At 58.5% G+C, this 22,158-nt stretch overlaps 1 protein-coding gene and 1 long non-coding RNA gene across 12 annotated transcripts; one reads left to right on the forward strand and one right to left on the reverse strand.

Moving 5' to 3' along the window:
- Positions 1-1,910: 1,910 nt before the first annotated feature.
- Positions 1,911-8,897, reverse strand: MRPL23 (mitochondrial ribosomal protein L23). Its single transcript, XM_072970543.1, has 5 exons — positions 8,797-8,897; positions 6,667-6,789; positions 5,660-5,742; positions 5,036-5,109; positions 1,911-2,129 (listed from the first exon to the last, which is right to left on the reverse strand). The coding sequence occupies exons 1-5, from the start codon at positions 8,811-8,813 to the stop codon at positions 1,962-1,964; spliced, it is 465 nt and encodes a 154-aa protein (XP_072826644.1). The 5' UTR covers positions 8,814-8,897; the 3' UTR covers positions 1,911-1,961.
- On the forward strand, positions 8,887-21,311 carry LOC140698856 (uncharacterized). 11 transcript variants are annotated; one of them, XR_012076868.1, is made up of 9 exons: positions 8,887-9,165; positions 9,955-10,086; positions 12,325-12,535; positions 12,668-12,839; positions 13,839-13,987; positions 14,474-15,151; positions 15,739-15,820; positions 16,197-16,294; positions 20,323-21,311. It is a non-coding gene; the product is annotated as an uncharacterized lncRNA (long non-coding RNA). The 11 variants fall into 11 exon arrangements; XR_012076869.1 differs by having other exon boundaries at positions 8,888-9,165; positions 12,668-12,834; positions 13,844-13,987; XR_012076862.1 differs by having other exon boundaries at positions 8,889-9,165; positions 12,668-14,009; positions 14,474-14,568; positions 15,051-15,151.
- Positions 21,312-22,158: the final 847 nt, after the last annotated feature.

The following is a 22,158-nucleotide window of genomic DNA, read 5'->3' on the forward strand; positions in this document are numbered from 1 at the left end:
CGGCTGCACCCTGGGCCTCACGTTCCCCCGCGCCTTGACTCGTGACCATACGGATGACGGGGGCTCCAGGGGGCAGTGCTGTGGCCTCTGACTTGCCCCCTTGGGCCATTTACTTTCCCTTGAGCACTGGCCCGGGGGCTTCCCCACAGGACTGTCCCTGCAGGGAAGGGAGCCGCAAGCCCACTGGGTCAGGACCCTCCCCTGTGCCCAGCCCCACGTGAGGCTGCCCAGCAAAGCCAGGCCCATGGGCAATCCCTGTCCCTGCAGGAGAGGACAGGCTGTGGGGTGGAGAGGAGGTGCTGGCCAGGCTTCAGTGGGGAGGATGGAGCGCCCTTCTCCGGTCCCCATGCCCCGGGGTGCAGCGGGGACGAGGCTGCTGGGACTGGAAGCCAGGACCGCCACCTCCCAGACGTCCATGGAGGGGGAGTCGAAGTCTCAGGGAAGACAGCTGTGGGGGCAGAGGCCTTCTGGGCATTAGGGGTGTCAAGCAGCTCCGTGCCTTGGGGTGGGGGTGGCAGTCCCCCAGCCGCAGGCCCACTGCCTGCTCCTGGGCGTCCTGCAAGACAACCCTTCCCCTGCCCTGTGCTCCCGGCTCTGCCTCCCCTCCCACCAGCCCTGTCTTGGAGCTTCTCTGAGACCACAGCCCTGGGGGGCTGAGGGGTCAGGATGCTGCCACTGGCCCCCTCCTCCCCAGCAGTGACCAGCAGACACCCTTGCTGTGGGGGCGCTGGGGGCCCAGGCAGGGCAGTGGAGGGCCAGTGGGCGGGGAGGGTCCGAAGGCCGAGGCCGGCAGAGGCACGGGGGCCGTCTGGGGGAGTCTGGGGGACGTGTGGCAGATGAACAGTGAGATCTCTCTCCTGGCCTTGAGTCGGGGTCCTCGGGGCCGCGGGCCCCATGAATTATTTCTCTAAGGAAAATACCACTGGCCCCACTCCCACCTCCTTCCCGAAACTCCCCGTCACTTAAATCAAGGCTGTGGGGTGGAGTCTGCCCGAACCGTCACCCTCCAGGCCAAGGGAGCTTCAAAGGCCCACAGGCCTGGTGTTGGGCCCCTCGGGTGGAGGGGGTGGCCCAGCCAGCTCCACGCTCTGGCGCCCCTCGTGAGGCCCCGGAGGCGGCCCTCAGTGCCAAGGCTCCAGAACGGCGTTCAGGGCCTGGGAGTCCCCAGGCTCCCTGCGGTGCTGCATCCCAGCCCAGGATCACCGTGGCCTAGGCCATCGAGCACGCCGACCAGGCCCTCTTGGTGCTCCCGATCTCGGGCCCGAGCTCTCAGTATCAGGACCCCTCGCAGACACAGAGATGGGCTGGGCTGGGTCCACGCTGCGCCAGCTTCTTGGGGACTGGGGGACCTTTAGTGCAGAGCCTGACTCAGAGACGACCCCTGGGGCCGCGGCCACCTCCACCCCCGCCACCAGACGCCCTCCCTTCCGACGGCCCTCCCCCAGCGCTGATGCCCCCTGACCACCCTCTGTTTCCTATCTTCAAGACTTCAGACCAGCAGTCTTTCCAGATCTGGTCTGTTTCCTGCCTCCTGCTCCACAGCCTCCCCCTGGATTAGTCTCCTGAATACCATTTCCTTTGGATCCCTCCCCCTCCAGACCACCAACTGTGCCAAAGTGGACCCTCAGCCTGGATGGGCTCCCAGGGCCCCTGTTCTCAGCGTCACTCTAACCCCCTCAACTTGCCACCCCAACTCAAGCCTTTAAGCGGAACTGCTCAGGGTCACCTCCTGGGGGCCTTGCACAGGCCTGTCTCCCTGCCCCACTGCAAGGGGGCTCCGGCCTGCCTGCCTTGCAGGCCCATCGGCCCCCACGGTCCACTCGGGCCCCTGCACGGTGCACAGTGGCTTCAGTAGAGGCAGCCGTCGTGGGCGGCAGGGCACGGGGGCGAGCACACACAGCCGGGGCCAGTTCTGCATAAGCGGCATTTTTATTCAAACTTTCACATGTCACGGTTGCCCGTCACAGGCCGAACCAGCTGGGGACGCCCCCGCGCCGGGGGTCGGGGATCTGCCTCTGCCGCTGGTCCTCCAGGAGCTGGTCCCTGATGTCATCATGGTCCCCAGAACTGCCCTCAGGGCTCTTCTTCTCAGGAAACAGATCTGGGAACGTGAAGGTCTGTCCATGCGCCTGGGGAGGAAGGATGAAGGCTCAGCCCAGAGGGTGGCCTGGGGCTCCCGCGGGTACATCCACGGGCCGCCACGTGGAGCCACACTTCCCAAGAGGAGCAAGGACAGACAGGATCCTCCTGCCCCTCGCCTGCAGGGAGGGCGCCCGGCCAGCAGCCCAGGTGCAGTGGGAACGCCAGCGGCGGTGACAATGCCCCCCTCACCGAGGTCAGCACTTCACACGGGGCGGCGGGGAGCAGCCCGGCCGGACTGGGGCAGGCGCGAGGAAACGTGGCACAAATGACGTCTGGTGCCTCGCTGGAACCCTCTCCACCCAAAATACCTAACGGCCTCTGCCTACATTAAAGACCACCCCTCCCCCTGGCTCAGAGCTCGGCAAATAAAACTCATGTAACGCACAGAGAAACATGCGTGTGCAGCAGTCTATAAATCAAGACCAGCTTTGCTTACATCTCTCGCTCAAAGCTCAGAATGCGAGTGTCGGCCAAGCGCCAGCGCCGGCCCCATGCGTGGCCGGGGTCCCCGCCAGGCCCACGCTCCTTCCCGGGGCCCGAACACGAGGTGAAGTCCCACCTCCACGTGTGACACATCACATCCCGAACAGTCCCAGAGATGGGGGGCTGGGGTGGGGGACACAGCCCCTGTGCTCAGACGGGCGGGGCGGAGGACAGCACCCCGACCTGGAAAGTTTTAATAAGCAAAGTCAGTGAAGGGCGCTTGGTTCTCAGAGACCCTTGTTTTGTAAAGAAATTTGGATTTGGGCAGGCGGCCAAGTATGACCTGAAGCAGCCCACATACTCCGCCCTGAGTGGAAGGCTTATAAATCCTGGTCACGTGGCGCGGCGCGCAGGCCCCGCGTGATGAAAGGCAGCGGCTGTGTGCTCGGTAGCCGGCCTGCGGGAGGACTTGCTCACACGCTTCAAAACTTTTTTTCCTCCTTTTTCAAAACACCAAAGGGCAATAGTTTACATGCAGGGCTGACTGCCCAGAATGGGGGGTTATGTTTTATGTACTGAGGTGATTCTGCTAGTCTTCTGAGGTGGGGGAGACCCGAAGCGACACTCTGAGATACAAATACAAAGATGGCGATCCACAAAAACGGAGGACGCTGGCGAAACCCCTCGCTTCTTACGGAGGCGAGGGCCACGTGCAGGTGCGGGCGGGGGCCTCCAAGGCTCCCTCTCTGGAGACCTGCACCTCTTGCTTTCGAAAACAAAACCCTCATCCTCCCAAAGCTGATCAGAAAAAGAAAAGGACGGGAAGGGAGGACAGTGTCACGATGGAAAGTGGAGAGCCCAGCCCCAGGGACAGCGGACCTGGGTCACCAGCAGGCTCCGTGCAGCCCGCGACCCGAGGATCTCGGCAGTGTGGGTGACTGAGGCTGGCGAGACTCTGGGCGGCGGGAGCCGGGCACCCCCACCGCGTGCGCTGCCTGCCCCAGACAGCTTGGGGAATTTAACTGTCTTTCCCATCGACCCTCCGAGGGCTTTACGATCACCTCTGTGATCAGAAGTCCGGAACGGAACGGGGCCCCGAGGGGCACACAGAGAGGTGTGTTGAGATGGGGCACAGAGAAGGGGCCCCTTCGGGGGCAAGGGCCTAACCTCCCGGCTGGTTTCCAGGCAAAGGTCTGCTGCAGCCAGGCGGGAAGTGGGGGGGGTCCGTTACAAATTTAATTTCGAAGCGGAGGGAAGCATGCCCGGCAGGGACGCTGTGTGCCCCAGTTGTGCCGCGTCGATTTCACAGGGGGGGCAGCCGAGTGGCAGCTGCAGACACTAGATCCCAGGCCCAGAGCTCGGCTTCCAGGGCGGGGTGGGGCCCGGGAAACGCCAGGACTCAGATGACTCAAAAGCCACCGGTAACTATAGCTCCTGCCGAAGGGCTGGTGGCGAATGCCGCGACAAAGACAGATGGCCTGCCGGCACGAGGGACACAGGCGTCTTTATAAGGCGAACGGCCGTGCTCTCGGCCTGGATTGGCCGACTCTATGTGCAGCAAATATTAGGCCAAATAATTGGGGGGGGGCCCAGTTGAGAACAACTGTGACTGTTTTCCAGAAAAACTGTCATGTGAACTTGGGCTCCCAGCAAACTGCCTCCCCAGCCCCAGGGCCAGCCCGCCATGCCGGCCGGTTTGCAATAGCTCTACTGCCATCTAGCGGCCGGCCGGCTCGGGCTCGGGCTGTTTACCCGAAACTAGAGCAAATCCTCCCCACCCCCAACCCGGCTAGACTCCTGGCGACGCCTGAGGCCCAAGGTCACCTGCCCCATCAGCGGAAGCCCGCCTGGAGCCCACAGGGCCTCAGTGCTGGGGCCAGGCCGTCGACTCTGGGTCAAGAGCACAGCAGAGAGAGCGTGTTAGGGGTCACCCGGGGCTGGAAAGGAGGAGCCCGGAAAAGGGGCTTTGAAACCGGGTCTTACTCTAGACAGCTCTGAGTTTGGTCAGCAAAGGCTCAGGCCAGGTGCCGACCGCCAGGCAGGGCACACGGTCAAGAGGACCTACTGGCTGTGCTGTGCCCCAAACTCCCGTCCGGCGGGGAGGTCAGCCAGGGCCCAGGACACCCTCGCCGGTCCGGGCTGAGACCAAGGCCCCTGCAGCAACTTCCGCCCCCACGGCATCGAGGCACTGACCGCCTCTGCTTTCTGTCCCAACCCCACACCCAGGGCCCAGCGGGCCTGCCTTCGCCCACGGCATGTTCAGGGCGGCTCAAAGCACAGCATGGCTGGTCCCGGAGGAGCTCCCCAGGGCCTGCCCCCACCAGGGGTTCTGTGCTCCAAGCCCCAGCTCCCCGGGGGTTCCACATGGACTAGAACAAAGCGGCAGCCCAGGGCCCCGGGGCCCTGTCCCCGCCCCCAGGCTGCGGTGGGGGTGAGCCTCGCCAGGACTCGGGCCTCCGCAGCCACTCACCAGCTGCACGTAGGCCACCTTGTAGTCTGGTTTCTTCACCCTGATGTTTCTGTGATCCCTCTTCCTGTTGGAACCTGTCGGAAAGTGGGGAGAAAAAACGTCCCCCTCAGCACAGTTTTCAGTCCCACTAATCCAGGAACCCACTTTCTGCAAGGAGGCAAACAGGGACCTATGGTCCGCAGCAGGCAGCCTGGCACGCCCTGGGCCGACAGGCTGGCTCACACGCACAGGCCTCAGCCTACACTCTAAAAACCCAAATGTGTCTAAAATAACTCAAGAAACTAATTTCTCCTTTGTCAGCACAGAGGCTCTCGCAGGCTGACCTCAGCTCAGAATGAAGGTCGTCATATTTACAACTGAGCAACTGTGGGGCGGGGGACAGGGGTCAACAGGAAGGAACAAGAAAGGGCTGGGGCGGTGGGGGGGCGGTGATAAAAAGAGGGCTTTGCTGAACTGACCTCGGGGGCAGAGGGGGAGGTGGGTGGTCGAGTTTGGGGCCAGCCCACCCAAGTTCCAGGCCCGTGCCTCAGTTTCTTCAGATTCCAGGGAGGCTGCAAGGGGGCTGCAGGCCAGTGGCATGGACAGCCTGGCCCATGGGGGAGAGCCTCCACCACCCAGGCTCACCGTGCTGTATCCTGGTCCGCACGGCTGCCACCGGCACGTTGTAAATGCGCTCGAGATAGTTCCTGAGGTCCACTCTGGTCATCCTGGGATAAAAGAGAAAGAAGGGAAGTCTGAACTGGGCCAAGGGAAAAAGCAGCCTGGCCGACAGGATGAGCTGCTGACTGCAGGCCACAGGTGGGGGCCAGCTGGGGACCCAGTCTCACCCCTTGCACCTGGGAGAAGCCGGGGCTGACCCCAGAGGTGCAGCCACTGGTCCCCACCTGGCACCCTCCCACCCCCAATGTGGCAGTCTGCGGTGACAGTGGGGTGGGGGACCAGCCCCCGGGGACACAGTCACTTCCACTCACCCTCCCGCTGGCCACACTCACTGGGGGCCAAGCTGCCAGGAGTAGGTCCCTGAGAGAAGGGACAGTCTCGAGTGCCCCCTGGCTGCCAGGAGCCAGGCCACAACACCAGGCCACAGTGCCAGGCAGGCCCCATCTGCAGTTGCCACCAGCCACCCTGTCCTAACAGGCACGTCCCAGAAATGAGGGCACAGTGGACTAGGTCCCCTCCCCTCTTCAGCCTCTCCTGCCCTTGCCTCTGAAGGCTGAGAACACGACTCCTCAGCTCACACAGGAGCTCGCGCCGACCCCGGGGCGCCTGGCCTAGATGGTCACATCCTAAGGCTTCAGCACGGAGGACAGGGAGGCTGTGTCCCTTCAGTCACTGGGCCTTGGTGAAGGAAATGCTGAGCATGAAGGCTCTGGAGGCCTGGCGAGCAGGCGCAGGGGCCACAGGCCAGTCCCCTGGGAAGGGCAACAGGCTCGATGCGAGAAGTGGAGTCCCAAGCTCTGGGCCCAGCTTCCGGGTGTGGGAAGCCTGGCCCGAGGCTCTGCAAACACCAGGCCTCAGACCGACCACACAAGGCTGCCTTTTCACAGGGAGTTTGTGAACCGGGGTCGGGGGCACCTCCAGGACCCCTGGTGCTCCCCAGCCTGCACCCCTCAGAGGGGAAGGAGGCTTACTCCATGGGGATCCGGAACTGCACAGTATCCTCGGGCTGGGCTGTGCCAGGCCGCACCAGCCGAATGAAGAAGTTGGTGCGAAAGACGCGGAGCTGGGGGTTGCCCAGCTGGTACAGGGGGTACCTGGGAGGGAAGAGGGTCGTGTCAAAAACTCAGAACACAAGGCTCCCAAGGACGCCCCAGCAGGGTCCACAGATCACCTTGCCAGCGAGTTCGGAAGTAAACGGAGCAGCTCCCCGCGCCCCTACCCCACCTCTGTGACCCCTTGGATCACCTGATGTGGGCAGCCGGTTCCCCAGTGCCCGGGGCGGTGTGGGCTGTTGACCCCCAAGGCCGGCCTTTGGAAAGGGCCAGTGAATGATTCATAAAGAGGCCAGCAAAGAGCATGCCCACCCCGCCCCCGTAAACAGTCTCTGAGACACGTGTTTGTTCAAAGTGCCCTTCTGACACGCACGCGGCCCCGGCATGGCTGTGGCCCCCGGGACCGGGCCCCACAAGGGGCTGGCCTTGCCCACCAGCTCCCTGCTGCTCAGGTGAGGTGCAATCGGTCAGAACCAGCTTGCTCTGCACTGGCTCAGCCCCCGAGGCGGGGACAGGGACAGGGTCACCTCCACATCTCTGGTGCTGGGAGCAACAGCTCCTTGACAAGTGTGAAGATCAAAAGATAGAAGGGGGTTGGCGGAGGCAGTGTGTGCAGTTCCCCAGCTACATGCAAGCTGACCGCCCTCCTCCCCAGGCCCCCAAACCCCCTAAAGTGAGCAGAGACATCTAGAAGGTGTGGGGGCCACCACCTGCGGCTCCAACCAACTTGCCACTGCTAACTGGACCCGAGCCCAGGGCTGAACGTGGTGAGCCAGGAGGCCATACTGCCAACTGAACCCAAATGGGCCCCAGGACTGGGGCGAGAAGGTGGTCTGCAGAGTCTACAAGGGGCAAGGGGTCCACTGGGGGCCCAGGGGACGAGGCTTGGTGCAGGATGGGCACACGGGCAGAGGATGGCATGGAGGGTCCCACTCCCACCCTCTCCCCTGATGACTCATCCTTTGAGAGCTGAGCCTATTCCTTTCTAGCACATGGTCCACAGACCTGACTCATGGTAAATTTCTTTCCATCCCCTTCAGAAAAGTCAGCATCTTCCATTATGATGCACCTTTTCAGTTAAAACTCTCAATACAGCTCTCAAAATGCAAGTTTCACACAAACACATCCCGGTTTAGCTGCAGGTCAATTCACGAGCCTAAGCGCGGCACCTGGCCCTGAACCTGGGGAGCCCCAGCACCACGGAAGGGGCTTAGTGAAGCCAAACCCCATGCTGCTCACGACCTCACAAGTCTGGGGAAGTGGGGGTCACGGCAGAGGTCCTGGGTGGGGCACCCCGGAGGAGGACAGGGCTCGGGCACTCTGGCCCGGGCAGGGCACCTGCGGCAGAACCAGTGCTGAGCTGAGTGCCTGGGGAACGTCTGCGAGGTCTCTGGGCGGCCGAGTCAGCGCGTGGCCACTGGCCCCGCAGAACCTCGTGGGGGCACAGCCTTCGCTGCAGGCCGGGGACGGTGAGAGGATGGAAGGGAGGTTCTGGAAGCGCAGGGCTGCCCTCCAGGACCCTGCTTTGTTCTACCCTCATGGGAGTTCAGATCCGCACGTCCCCTCCGGGGACCAGCGGCGGGCACTGCAAGGGGGTCCCCTGGGTAACGGTGGGGACAGGGGTGCGCTCAGCTGGAGTGGGGCAGAGGCCCGAGACCCAGGGGGGACCCTGCTCCCCGACGCTGAGCACAAGGCGCGGCGCGGGCCTTCCAGCTCCGGAACCGCCCTCGCGGCCGCCCGCCCCGCCCCCCAGGGCGCCGGGACTCCCCGCGGTCCGCGCGGGGCCCAAGCGCCGCAGCCCCGCCCACCCCCTGGCCGGGGCCGCGCTCGTGCTCGCCGCTCGTGCTCGCCGCGGGCGCGCGCTTCCCGCTCAGACGGGCGCGACGGGCCGGCCCGCAGGGGAGAGCGGAGCGGGGCGCGGTCCCCCGGCGACGCCCGCCCCGGCCACCCGGGCCTCCGGGGGGCGCGCAGGGACCCCGGCCCGGCCCTCGCCGCCAGGTCCCGGGCGCGGCCACGCCCCCGGCCCCGCGCCCCGGGACCCCCACTCACAGCACGTTCCGCGCCATCGCCGGCTTCCGGGGCCGCGGCCGGAAGGAGGGGCGCGCACGGCCCGGGCCCGCCCTCGCCGCAGCGCCCCCTGGCGACCGGGAAGACGCGCGCCGCCCGCGCACCTGGGCCGCACCTGGGCCGCACCTGGGCAGCGCCGGAGCCCTCCGCCCGCGCGCCCAGCGCCCACCGCCTGCCCCGCTCGTGCCGCAGCGCAGCCGCAGTCCCACCCGCAGTCCCACCCGCAGTCCCACCCGCAGTCCCACAGCCGCTCTCCGCCCCGGGGCCCAGCACACCGGCGGTCCGCACCCCGTCTACCCCACGGCCGGTCGCCTGCCCACGAGCCTGCCACCCTGGCCCCTGCTGCCCAAGGTGGGGGGCTGGGGGAGTGGGGAAGGGGTGCGTGCATCTGAGGCCTCCCCGCTTTCCTGGGCCGCGGTGGTGTCCTCCCTTCCTAGTCTGGAACCCCACTGTCCCCTCCCCAGCCTTTCTGGCCAGCCCAGTTGGGGCCCCTGCGCTTGGCCACTCTTGCATCCCTGCGACCCCTCCCAGGCGCCCCCAGCTACCCTCCGCGGTGAGCCCACTGGCCTCTCCTGGCCTGATGCTGGCCCACTCCACTCCCAGTCTCCCACACAGCCCTCAGCGGGGACCCTCCTCCATAGGGCTGAATCCAGGCCCACCTTCCCCCCAGACTCAGGCACAGAGCAGGCAGCAGGCAGAGCTGCGAGGAGGAGGGGCTGCTCCTTTTCCTGGCCCCCTGGCCCAACTCCCCACGAAACCCTCCATCCCTTTCTCTGCCTCTCCCACCAGACTGTCTTCTGCTGTGCACCCACAGCACCTCAACTGCCTTTCTGAGCCAGGAGGTCACGAGGGGGAGTATTGCAGGATGCAGGGAGAGTGGGGCCCCCGGGAAGCAGGGGGAGGCCGGGGAGCAGGCCCCCAGGGTGCGGATGGGACCCCAGGGAGGACAGCAAGAAGGCCAAGAACAGAAGGAGCTTTGCCAGTCAGGCTGGGGAGTTGAGGCCTCTTTCAGAGAGCAGTGGGTGCCCCCGAAGGGCTCCAAGGGAGGGACAGGAGTGCTTGGCGGTGCCTTCAGGCCACAGCTGAGGACAGGAGACACTCATTCACACCCTAACTCATTCTGCTGGTATGTTCTTTCAGGGCTGAGGACACAGCAGTGCCCCAAGAACCACACCAGCAAATTCCTGCGTGGAACACACATTCCCTGAGTGAGACAGACAGACAGACAGCACTCAAATCAAAGAGTGAGACACACTGGATTCCTTTGGAAATGTATGTGGGGGAGAGTAACAGACGTGGGATGGGGCTGTGATTTTAAATGAGGCTGTCAGAGGAGCCTTACTGAGAAGACAGCATTTTGAGTGCACTGGGATAGTATGTGCAAAGCCCCTATGGTAGAACACATAAGCCCTTGGCCCTCAGGGACCCCCTCGCCACCCCCGCTTCACGGAAGGGCTACCCCGAGGACAGGAGTGGTGGATGGGCCCTGGGATTGGGCCCACAGGAGCAGGGTGCTGGGCAGGGGAGTACCCACTGACCAGCCAGAGGTGACCCTGGGAAGCAAGGGGTGCAGTTTGGAAAGGGAAGAGGGAGGGGATTGGGGTGACTTTTTTGATAACTGCAGCTAATTCTGAGCTGCTCTGTAAAAGCACAGTGACTCCCTCCCTGCTGTCACTGGGTGGCCCTGGCTGCAGAGGCTCACGTCACCACAGAGACCCTTCTAGAAGGGGTCAGGGCATTTCCTGGCCCGTATGAGGGTTCTGATCATCAGATTCCAGAGTGTGGGAGTGGTTTCCACACCGAGCCGTTCTCCCACCCAGCTGGGTGTCCGACAGTTCGGCTCAGTCCTGGCCCCACAGGGGATCGACTCAGGCCCCCGAGACTGTTCCCACACCCTCCCCACCCATGACTTCAGGCCCCAGTCACAAGGCTAGGTCGTCACCTGTGCTTCTGACCGCGTAGCTATAAATCAGGGGTCCCCACGGTTGCCTCCTCGGGCTTGATTCATTTGCTAGCGTGGCTCAGAGAACTCAGAGAAATGTTTCACTTATTTGTTATAAAAAGTTTATCATGAAGAGACTAAGGAACAGTCAGATGGAAAAAACGTGTAGGGTGGGGTCTGGGGGAGGGGCGTGGGACCCCCAGCCAGGCTGGCACCCCCCCCCACCTCTGCCTAGAGCCTACCTGGCCTGCGGAGGGGCGGGTGTCCCACCCCTGCGCCCCCCTCCGCCTCTCTTCCTGACTCCACTGGCCTGGCTGCCCCCGCCAGCTGCCCCTTCATACGGTGGGCACCCTGGGTTTCTGGGAGTCCTGCCCGGGGTCCCCTGTGCCCCTAAATTTTGCTGGTGGCAATCATGCTTCAGTGCCTCCTGTGTGGGTGGGATGGTTCCTTCTGATTCGGAGGTGACCCTGCATATGGTTGGTGGTCAGACTGGTCACTGGCACAGGCGAGATGGCCCAGGCTCGCGCCTCCCCAGCACCCCGACCAGGTCCCTGTCCAGCTTGGAGTCTCGAAGCAGGCCACACCCCCGGCCCCCGAGCCAAAGGCACCTGCGGGTACACTGGGGGCAAAGGGGCCAGACACACTGAAGGGCTGTGTCCACAAAGAAATTAATCGGTAGTCCACCCAGGAAGGGAACGGGCAGCTCGGTCCGGGCCGGCCTGGGGTTTGTAACCGGGAGGCAGTCTTCCTGAGATCTCTGAGGGCTGTTCCAAAGAGTTAACCTGTGAATTATGCACCAGTGAGTACGGGGTTCTGCTGAAGGGATACGTGCGGCCTCGCACGCATCTTGGTAGGAGATGTTTTCAATGGTTTTCGTGTTTTCCTAAGTATGGGAAGGTGCAGGAAACTGGGTCCATAAAATTTTCTCCTAAAAACCCATCTGAGGGCTTGTTCCGCTAGTTTTCCCGGAGCGGCTCGTCCTGATCTCGGTCCCGAGCCCCGTTCCCCGTGCTCTGCGGGTCAGCAACAGCGCTGAGGATGACTTCGTCCTTGCAAAACTGGGTGGCGGGCGACATTCTTTATTTTACATCCCCTTCCCTTTCCGTCTTAACTGCAGCCAAAGCCTGGGAGGCATCCTGCGACCGGTTTGTCCCAAGGCGCAAGAATGCACACTCCCAAGTCAGGCGAGGATCCCCAGGACAGGCCACTCAGTGTGCCGCTCCCCCAGACTGTGCCCCGTTAACCGGGACCACGGGCCCCCGGGCTCCCGTCTCACTAGCCGTCGTGGTCCAGCCACCGGCACCCTCCTGTTGCGTCTTCTCACATCCAGGGTCACACCATTCCAACCGCTCATCTTATAGAAGTGTATGTTTGATCAGCGTTTTAGGTTTTAAGGCACCTAATCAGCGTTAATTTTCTTTGAGACTCCGTCACACAGTTAGCACTGCAAGAAACAATAATCTTGTAAAACCCACGGAATATAAGCAGTCCAGCCAGTAACGTTCAGAAGGTCAGGGGTGAGTGCCGAAGCCAAGAGCTGCCATTAGGCGAGGCCCGTATCTCCGCAGGTCATCTGGCCGGGCTGTCGTGTTCCGGGCTCTATCTTTAAGGGAAATGGTGTATCGCCGTTACTCGTAAAGTTCTCGAAAGATGTCTGCACGTCCAAGGGCAGCGGTGGGTCATCGCGACCTCTCACAGGACCGAGAAAGGAATGTTATCTTCCAAAGAGCTACATGGCTGACGTCAAGGGAAGAAAAATAGATTTTTATGGTTGAGCAGGTATTCCTTTCGTGGGGGAGGTCTGGTTAATGCATAATGCAGATATACAGTGCATACCGCAGGGGAGGAGCGAGGCCAAAGGGCAGAGAAAAAATGTCATGTTTTTTAAAATTTGAAGTTTTTTTCCATCAGGTGTTTCCATCCATGTCCAGGCCAAGCACCATGAGATCTGGCCACCCTCGTGGCCCGGCTGGAGGAGGCCCCCAGAGCCCCAGCGGGTCCCTCCCCAGGGGCTCCGTGCACCTTCGTGGGATCTATATGTCCGGCTTCCTGGAGCGTAGCGGTCACCTCTAGCCAGGGTCTGGTACACAGTAACCAAGGGTCCTCAGTGCCGGGGGAAGCCTTGCAGACGGAGGGAGGAGGGGGTTTGGAGACATGGTGTCCCGTGGATTTGCATTTATGCTTACTTGGTGACACGACTTCTTGGTTCATTTGTTGCTCATTTGTGCTTCTGATTCTGTGACTTGTCTGTTTACATCTTTGGCTCAATTTCTTTTCCTATGAGGGTGTGTTATGGGCTGAGCTGTGTCCCCCCAAATTCAGATACTGAAGTCCTGAACCCCATCCCCTCCGAATGTGGCTGTATCTGGAGCTGGGCCTTTAAAAAGGAGATTAAGGTAAAATGAGATCTCTAGGCTGGGTCTTAATCCAGTCTGACTGGTGTCCTTGTAAGAAGAGGTGATCAGGACACAGACACGCAGAGGGACGACCACGTGAGGATGCAGGAGAAGACGGCTGTCTCCAGGCTGAGGACAGAGGCCCCAGGAGGGGCCAGCCCTGCCCACGCCTGGGCCTCGGACTCCCGCCTCCAGGACGGGGGACAGTCAATGTCTGTGGTTTCACCCGTGGGCCTTGGTTTTGGTCACCAGCAGACTAATTAGGGTGTCCTTGTTTTTCCTGTGGACTTCCACGTGCACTTGATGTATTAATTATGTTGCCCCCTCGCCTGCCATTTCTGACTCAGAGTGTTTTCCCGGTTTTGCTATTTGCCTTCTAATTTTTAAAAACAGCCCTCCACTGACGTGGAGCTGGCATGCAGCGCACAAGGCGGGAAGTCCCGGCCCACGTGAGACCCACGGAGCCATCCCCAGCCAGCAGGGTAGTGAGCACACCCATCCCCCTGAAAAGTGTCCTCTGGCCACTGAGGTCCCTTCCCCGGCCCCCCGTGCCTTCTGCCCCTCCCCCCACCCTGAATGCTCAGGCAGCCGGTGACCTGGTCCGTTTGCATCTTCCAGAGTTGTCTGCGAGTGGAAGACCGCACGGAGCGCGCACTCCTCTTTTTAATCTGGCCTCTTTCTCTCAGCGCAGCTACTCTGAGACGCACCCGTGCCTCGGTGGAACGCTCCTCCTCACGGCCGCGGCGTGGATACGCGAGAGTTTGCCTGTCCATCCATCTGCTGGTGGACATTTGGGATGTTTGCAGGTTTTGCCAGTTAAAAAGAAAGCTGCTCTGTGCGTTCATGTGAAAGTCTTTGTAAGGACAAACGCGTTCTTTCTTGTGGACTTGCCGGGTCATGCGGGGGGGGGCGGGTACACACTCAAGTGTGTACCCCAGAGATGCTAGGGTTCCTCCGCATTCTACCCATTTGGGACGGTCAGGCTTTTTCATTCTGGCTGCCCTTTGAGAGTGGAGCCCGCAGTGCCGCTCCCCTGGGACTGGCGGGTCCTGCACCTTCCACCTGCTCGTCTGCCATCCGGGTTAGTCACGTGCCTGTCCCACCCTGTTACCCATTTTCAAAACTTGGGGTGCCGGTGTTCTTGTTATGGAGCCTTGAGGGTTCTTTAGGTAGTCTGGGTCAGTCTTGGATGAAGTCTGTGCCCTGCCAAGATTTTTCCTTCCAGTGGCTTATCTTTCCACTCTCTTGATGATGCCTTTTGAAGAGCAAATTTAAAAAAAAAATTTTGATGGATTTCAACTGACTGGCTTGTGTTTTCCAGGGCCTGTGGCTCCAGCACTAAGCGCCGGGGAGCTCTGCCATGCCCGCACTCCCCTGGGTCCTCCTGTGTTTGTATGGCTCTCCTTTTACATTTAGGTCTGTGATCCACTTTGAGTTGATTTGTGGGTATAGTTTGAAATATAAATCCAGGTTCCCCTCCTCCCGCTCCTCCCTTCTCTGTTTTCCCCCTTTCCAGGCATGTGGATATCCAGTTTGTTCCGGCGTGATTTATGAAACGCTATCGCTTGTGCCCCAGATTGCCTCTGGATGGTCCTGCGACCACGAGGAAGGCAGTTTCCTTCGCTGTCCAGTCCCTGTGGCTTTTCCTCGCCTCACCGCGCTAGCACGCCCCGAGACGGTGCTGGGTGGGAGTGGTGAGAGCAGGCACCCTTGCCTTGCTCCCACTTTAACTGAGGAAACGCTCAGGCTTGGGTGCCCTTCGTTGGTCTGAGGAAGCCCCCCCGGCCCTGTTGCTGAGAGCCGTGCACAAACTGTTTAGTCAGGGCTGCGTGTTGAATTTTGTGAGACCGTTTTTTCCCTGCATCTACTGAGGTGATCACATGGGTTTTCTTTTTCAGTTTGTCAATACGGTGAATTACTCTGATTGATTGTCCAGTGTTGTGACCAACCCCGTGCCCCTGGGATAAAGCACACTTGGTCATGGTGTGCTACCCGTGTTGTACGTTGCTGAATTCTGTTTGCAAACTTTCCTTCAGAATTTTTGCGTCTGTGGTGATGAGGAATAGTGGTCTGTGGTTTTCTTTGGTTTTTGCATCAAGGTAGTGTGGACCTCCTAGAAAGAGGTTTGTGTATGTGTGTGTGTGTGTGTGTGGAATTTGTATACAGTTGCTAGTCTTTCTTTAACTCTTGGGTCAAATCCACCAGTGAAACCATCTTGGGCCTGAAGGTTTCTTGTTGGGAAGGCTTCAAAGAACACTTTCCTTTTTTTTTTTTTTGTTTTTTATTGATTTATAATCATTTTACAATGTTGTGTCAAATTCCAGTGTTCAGCACAATTTTTCAGTCATTCATGGACATATACACACTCATTGTCACATTTTTTTCTCTGTGAGTTATCATAACATTTTGTGTGTATTTCCCTGTGCCATACAGTGTAATCTTGTTTATCTATTCTACAATTTTGAAATCCCAGTCTTTCCCTTCCCACCCTCCACCCCCCTGGTAACCACAAGTCTGTATTCTCTGTCCATGAGTCTATTTCTGTCCTGTATTTATGCTTTGTTTTTGTTTGTTTTTGTTGTTTAGATTCCACATATGAGCGATCTCATATGGTATTTTTCTTTCTAAAGAACACTTTCAACTCCTCGGTAGACACAGGGTTACTCAGGTGAGCTGTTTGCTTTTGAGTGGGCTTTGGCACTTCGTGCCCCTTAAGAAACTCATCCGTTTCGGCTCACCTGTCAAAGTGGCTGTCATAAAGTCACCACACTCTGCGTTGCTCTCGTGCTCGCTCTAGAACCTGCAGCGTGTCGCCGTCCTCGTTCCCGACAGCGCTGGTTTTAGTTTGCTCTTTCCTGCTCAGGTTGGTTAGTGATTTATCCATTTTTATTGCTATTCTCAAAGAAACAAGCTTTGGGTGGACTTTCCTAATTTTTTTATTGCTGTTCTGTTTCTGTTGCACAGGCTTTTACTCCGTCTTTCTTGTTCCCTTTCTCACGCTTTCTTTAGGCTTAATTTGCATTTCTTTTCCTATTTTTCTTAAGCTGGAAGCCAGGGTCACGGATCTGAGTTCCTTCTCGTCGCCCAGTACAGGCACTTGGCGGCAGAAATTTCGCCCTGCGTCCTGCCGTAGCAGCTTTCGGTGAGTCCCCGTGTGTTGTGTTTTTATTTTCATTCTGTTGAGGACGCTTCCTGGCTTCCTTTTTGATTTTTCCTCGACTCAGAAGGGTGTTATTTAAATTGCAAATACTTGAGAATTTCCCAAGGATCTTGCTGTTGCTGAGTTAAAATTTAATTCCATTATGGTCAAAGAATATAATTTATGTAACTTGAATCCTTCTCAGCCTATTAAGCCCTGTTTTATGGCCCAGAACGTGGTCTGTATTGGTAAATGTTCCACGTGCACTTGGAAAGAATGTGTCTTTGCGTGGCGTGTTCTATAGACGTCAATCAAGTCAAGCCGCTTGGCAGCACTGCTCACGTCTCCCGCATTCTTGCTGACTTTCTGCCTGCTTGTCCCATCAATTACGGGGAGAGGGCTGTTGAACTCTCTGACTGCCGCTGTAGCCTGTCTGTTTCTCCTTTCAGTTTTGTAAAACTCCTTTTAAACCAAAGCGGGGCCGATGCGCAGTGCTGCGGTAGTTCCCGGTGCACAGCACAGTGACTCAGGTCTGTGCCGTGTCTGTGTCTTCCTTTCCATCCCAGGTCGTCACAAGCCGTTGACTAGAGTCCCCTGCCGTGCGGCGGGGCCTGTTGTCTGTCCCTTCCGTACATGCCCGTCCCAAACTCCCAGGCCGCCCCTTTCCACCCTGGCGACCGTGAGGTGGTTCTCTACGTGTGAGAGCCTCTTGTTGTTTTGTGAGGAAGTTCATCTGGGCCACTTTCTTTAGGTTCCGTGTATGAGTGGCATTACGTGACTTTTGTCTCTGTCTGACTGGCGTCACTCAGTACGACGGTCTCCAGGTCCATCCGTGCTGCTGCGAACGGCATCGTCTCCCTTGAGTTTCACCGCGTTTGGCTTCACGTGTGTTTCAAAGGCCGTCGTTCCGTTTAACCTACGTGTGGTTACACATTTAAAATGTGTTTCTTGTAGGCAGCACCTAGTCAAGTTCTGCTTTCTCAGCCGTGTCTGACCACCTCTGCCTCCTGCGGGGGGGGGGGGGGTAGACCAGCCACACGCAGGCGCTCAGGCGCTTTCTCCTCTGCTTCCTCTTCCTCGGTCTCCTTTCGCCTCAGCAAGGTTCCTTTGTAGCCCATTGTGTCTTCTTAGCTGGCCTTCCGGCTCTGACCCTGCTTTGTCACTTGGTGGGTGTTTCATGAGGCTCTGGTTTACGGCGTCAGCGCGTCAGCGCTGGTCCTGACGGGCTGGCCTTCCTCCTCATTACGGCTTTTTCCTGCTTCTTTGTCTGTTCGATGACTTTTGATCAGATGCCAGGCACTGTGGGCTTTCCCTTAGTAGGTGCAGGGTATCGTTATGTTCCTACAGACACGCTGGGGCTTCGTTCTGGGCTGCAGTTAGGTCACCTGGGCACGGCTTTGTTCTTTCTGGTCTTGTTTTTCTGACTGGTAAGGCGGGTCTGACCCAGGGCCCCATTCCGGGATTGTGTTCCCACTGCGGAGGCAAGACCTCTCCGAGCACCCTGGGCCCCGTGCATTGTCCACTTTTCCAGTCTGCCTGATGGGAGGAACAGACCCCATTCCCAGCCCTGCGTGAGCAGCGGGTGCTGGTCCCTCCAGCCCTTGCAGGGAACGGTTCTCTTCTGACCTTGAACAGCTTCCCCACAGGTACATGCTGGTCCTCACACAGCTGAGCGCTCGAGCGCTCCCTCTGCAGGGCCGCCTGTGCACGCACCCCTCTCCGATTCTGTGACCTATGACCTCTTGTTGCCTTGGTCCCCCTAGACCCTCAGCTCCTTCTCATTAGCTCAGGGATTCTGTTGGGCTCCCCCTCAATTCCCCCGTCCTGCACTGAGCCCTGGAAATTCTCTCGAGGAAGCAAGTCGGACCATGACAGGGCTCGTCTCCTGGGGACTGTTGCAGTTCACTGCCCGGTGTCCACTGTCTGGGAAAATACGTGGTTTTATGTATTTACATGTTTGTTGTTGTGTTTTTTTGATTTTTTTTTAGGTTGTTTCAGGCAGGAGGATAAATCTGGTTTCTGTTTCTCCATCTCGGCCAGAAGCAGATCCCGCCTTTTAATCTTGGTGAACTCTCTTTGCTGTACAGAAACTTCACAGGAGTAAGGAACGAACTTCCTGAGCATTTCCCTCTGTTCTGTGAGCTTGCGCCGCCCGTGAGCTCAGAGGAGTGCTCCCCGGCGGGAAAGCGGGCAAACGGGCGCCTGCGTCTCTCTCTAGTTGTTTTTTTTTTTAATGGAGGTGCTGGGGACTGAACCCAGGACCTCGTGCGTGCTAAGCACGCACTCCACCCCTGAGCTATATCCTCCCCCTTCTCCAGTTTTATTTTTAACAATTTTTTTTAACATATTGACCTCTGATTCTCCTAGCATGTGTCTTGGTGTTCGGCGTGGGGTGAAAATCTCACTGTCTTTTTCTCCCTTCATATGCACATTTCTGATTTTCTCGGCCTCCTCTGTGAGGTGCCCTGCCGCCGCCCACCTTGGACCGTGCTGCTCCCAGACCCTTCCGGTTCCGTGGCATCGTGCTGATAAACGTTGTAGCTGGAACAACGTGTACAGCAGTCAACAGCGGGCGACGGGGGTTACAATTTATGGCCGACAGCAGAGGTCACTCTTAGTAGCTGTGCGGCCTTGGGCCTCGGCTTCGCCCACTCTGAGCTTCGGGTTGCGCTTCTGGAAACGCAAGTGAGGAGGGCACTTACCTCCTTGGGCTGCTGTGACAACGACAGAAGACAAAGGGACAGCAGCTCTGCCAGCCCGCAGGTCTGCGGGAGCGCTCTGTGTGCGCCCGTGCTCCTGCCTCCACTTCTGAAATCTGCGCTTAATTTTCAACAGTGTCGTAGCTGTCCCTGCCTGCTTCTCCTCCTGTATGAGTTTTAGCTGCGTCTTGCCAAACCCCCCGCCCTTGGCTCACCCCTCACCCCCAAATAAGCCCTATCAGAATTCTGGCTGAAAATCTGACAGACCTGTGCGTTATGCTAATTTGGGAACATCTGAGGTGTGCAAACTGCCTCCCCAAGAACGTGATGTGTTTTTTTCCCCTTTGTTTCTTTGTTTCTCAAATTTCAGTTCTATATTTCTCAGCAAAGTTTCTCGTTTTCCTCTGACAGACTCTGAACATTTCTGAGTCAGTATTTTTATGTTTGTTTTTTTCCCTTCTGTCTGAGAATGAAATTTTTAAGAAAATTCGACTTTATCTCCTAACCCGTGGTTGCTAGAAAATACTAGAAAACATATTGATTTAAAATATGTATTTTGCATCTGGCCACTTTTCCTGAACTCTCTCATTCATTCTGAAGGCTCTTCCGCTGGCTCTCTGGGGGCCCCCAGGAATGCGGTGTTTTGGTTCCCTCCTTTCCAGAAGCTGCACGTCTGATTTCCATGCTACAGCTTTTGCATTGTCTTCAGTTTATAGGCCAGGGCCGCACAGTAATGGTAAAAGCAGGCATCCTTGTTTGGTTCCTGCCTCGGGCTGCAGTGCCTTGGTGTTCCACCATCACGGGTAGATAAAGGAAGTGCTTATTTATAACTTCCTATAGTTTATTGAGCTTTTGTTATGTTTTGTTCTCAGACATAAGCGTTGCCTTCCAGCAAATGTCCTTCCCCTGACGTTTAACAATCATGAACCGTTTAAGACACACCAGCAACATAAATAAAAATCGGAAAAACCTGCACCTACCCACCCAGCCGTTGGCCTAAGAAACCCGACACCCGACCAGGCTGTGCTCCCCTCACGGAAGAGCCCCTCCCCCGCCTCAGGGGACTGTCCATCTGAGACGGGGACGCCTCGCACCCGGGGGCACAGAACTTGTTTCCATGTGTTGAAACGTGTTATGGAAGCAACATCACCCTGTGTTCCCCTTTCTCACCTTTCTCGCCGCTGCCCGCGCTGTGTCTGGGAGACTCTGCCAGGGGCACGTGCAGCTGTGGTCACGGTTTTGACTGTGTCCACTCCGGCCACAGATGCACCTCCACGTGGCTCCCCTGGGCGAAGGTTTGGGGTGGCTCTGATTTTCTGTGATCCCCCGCAGGGACCTGGATTAGCTGCCCAGATGCGGCCGAGTTCCTCCCAGACGCCACCCCCATGTGCCTCCTCCAGGGACGTGTGAGCAGCGCCTCCCTGCTGAGCCTCGAGAGGAAGGTGCAGAGACATCGGGGACAAGGACGCCCCCCGACCTCGCGCCGGCCCAGCACCACGGATGCGGGGCCTCCTGGCATCGGGGCAGCGCACTGCGCTTAGCGCTCCTGCGCCTTTCTCGTTTCACCCGGATCAGGCCACCACTGGTTTCCCCTTGGCTTTTAGAGCCGCAGCAGCTTTGAAGAGTCTAGGCTGCTTGTCTGGAAGCGGGTCCTGCAGTCGGGTTTGTGGGGCTGTGTCTTCACGATCAGACGCGGGTTGAATTTTGGGGCCAGAACGTGGCTTCCGTGGTGCCGCGCCCTCAGTGCGCGTCACGCCAGGGGCGCATGCCTGCTTATCTCGCTGTTGGTGACGCGAGGAAGGACCCCTAGGCGCGGCTGTGGTCCACCAGTTTCCTCTCTTTCCAAGGCACCCTTTGAACTTTGCAAATAATGGAAGACGTTTTCGCATATCGGGGTCTGGGGAAGTCATTCTGATTGAACTTGAATTTTATGCTAAATAAAACAGCCTGGTACACCCGCTTTAATTATTAAAGGAAAGGGCACACTGATCAGAAGTAAAGAACGTCCGCGCTAAAAATATAGATGAGACGCCGCCCCTCCTGGGACACCAGTGCTGGTCCTCCTTCGACGACAAGCCCCCTTCCCAGGCAGCAAGGTCGCTCCGACTCGCTGTGGACGTGCAGGTCTGTGTTTTCCGAAACCTGAAGGAGAGCAGCCCTGACTTGTCTGAGGTTCTGTGTTCTGACGGGATATTAAACTGTGCCGAAACCCGTGCTGCTCTGGGGCAGCTCCTCAGGGTCATCTGAGAGGCTGGCTTCGGGGCTAGTCTGTCTGGCCCAAATAAAACTCTTTTTTATTCCTTTATAGACTGTTTACTGACTACTTCTGTCATCATTGCCCGGTGTAGTTGGGAGGGCTCTCGAAAATCCCACCTGAGGTCACCTGGTGTCTCCCTGGGACCAGCCTTCTGGACCAGGCGCAGGCCCCTTGGGCGCCCCCCGCCCCCCGCCACCCCGCTTTACAGCAGCCTCCAGGTGTGCGGGGAGTCTTGCCTGAAATGCTGGATCTCCTCGTGTGAGGCGCTGGCGCCCAGCTTTGATTTGGACTGTTACCTTAAGACGCGGCGTCCGGAGCGGGTGCTGGCCCTTTCCTGGGCAGAGGGCCTGGGGGGGTTTCTAGGCGGGAAAGGTCTAGAAGGAACTCTGGAGTGGACTGAGTTGGCTGGCTTTTTTTTTTTTTTTTTTTGGAATGTGGCTTAAAATTAAGAGGACTTGTACTTTATAGTAAAATGAAACTTAGAAAAAAAAAGTGGAAACTTGTGCTTCCAGAGCCTCGCGGTTCCCAGGTGGGCAGCACCCGCCGCCACCCCGGCTGCCTCCACGGCGGGCGCGACGCTGACCCGTGTCTGTCCCCGAAACAGCCCGGAAGGGCTCTTGACGCTGTTCCCAAGTGGATTTTTTGCACGTGCAGTTACAGAACGCTAGCTTGATAAAACATCTTTTCACAATCCTGACCCCGAGAGAACAAAAGAGCTCCTAGGAGAAAGCCTGAAGCTGTAAATCCTTTTCTGTCCTTGAAATGCAAACACAGCCCCCACTGCCGGAGACTCCAGCCTTGGCTCAACGTGTGGGACCTAAAACTGAAAAACAAAATAAGAAAGGGGAAACTTTCAGAGCTCAAGCAGGGCAACTGTGAGATCTCTGTGTCTCTGGATGTGTACGTGCTGG

The sequence above is a fragment of the Vicugna pacos genome, chromosome 10 (genome assembly GCF_048564905.1).
Source record: "Vicugna pacos chromosome 10, VicPac4, whole genome shotgun sequence".
NCBI classification, from domain to species: domain Eukaryota; kingdom Metazoa; phylum Chordata; class Mammalia; order Artiodactyla; family Camelidae; genus Vicugna; species Vicugna pacos.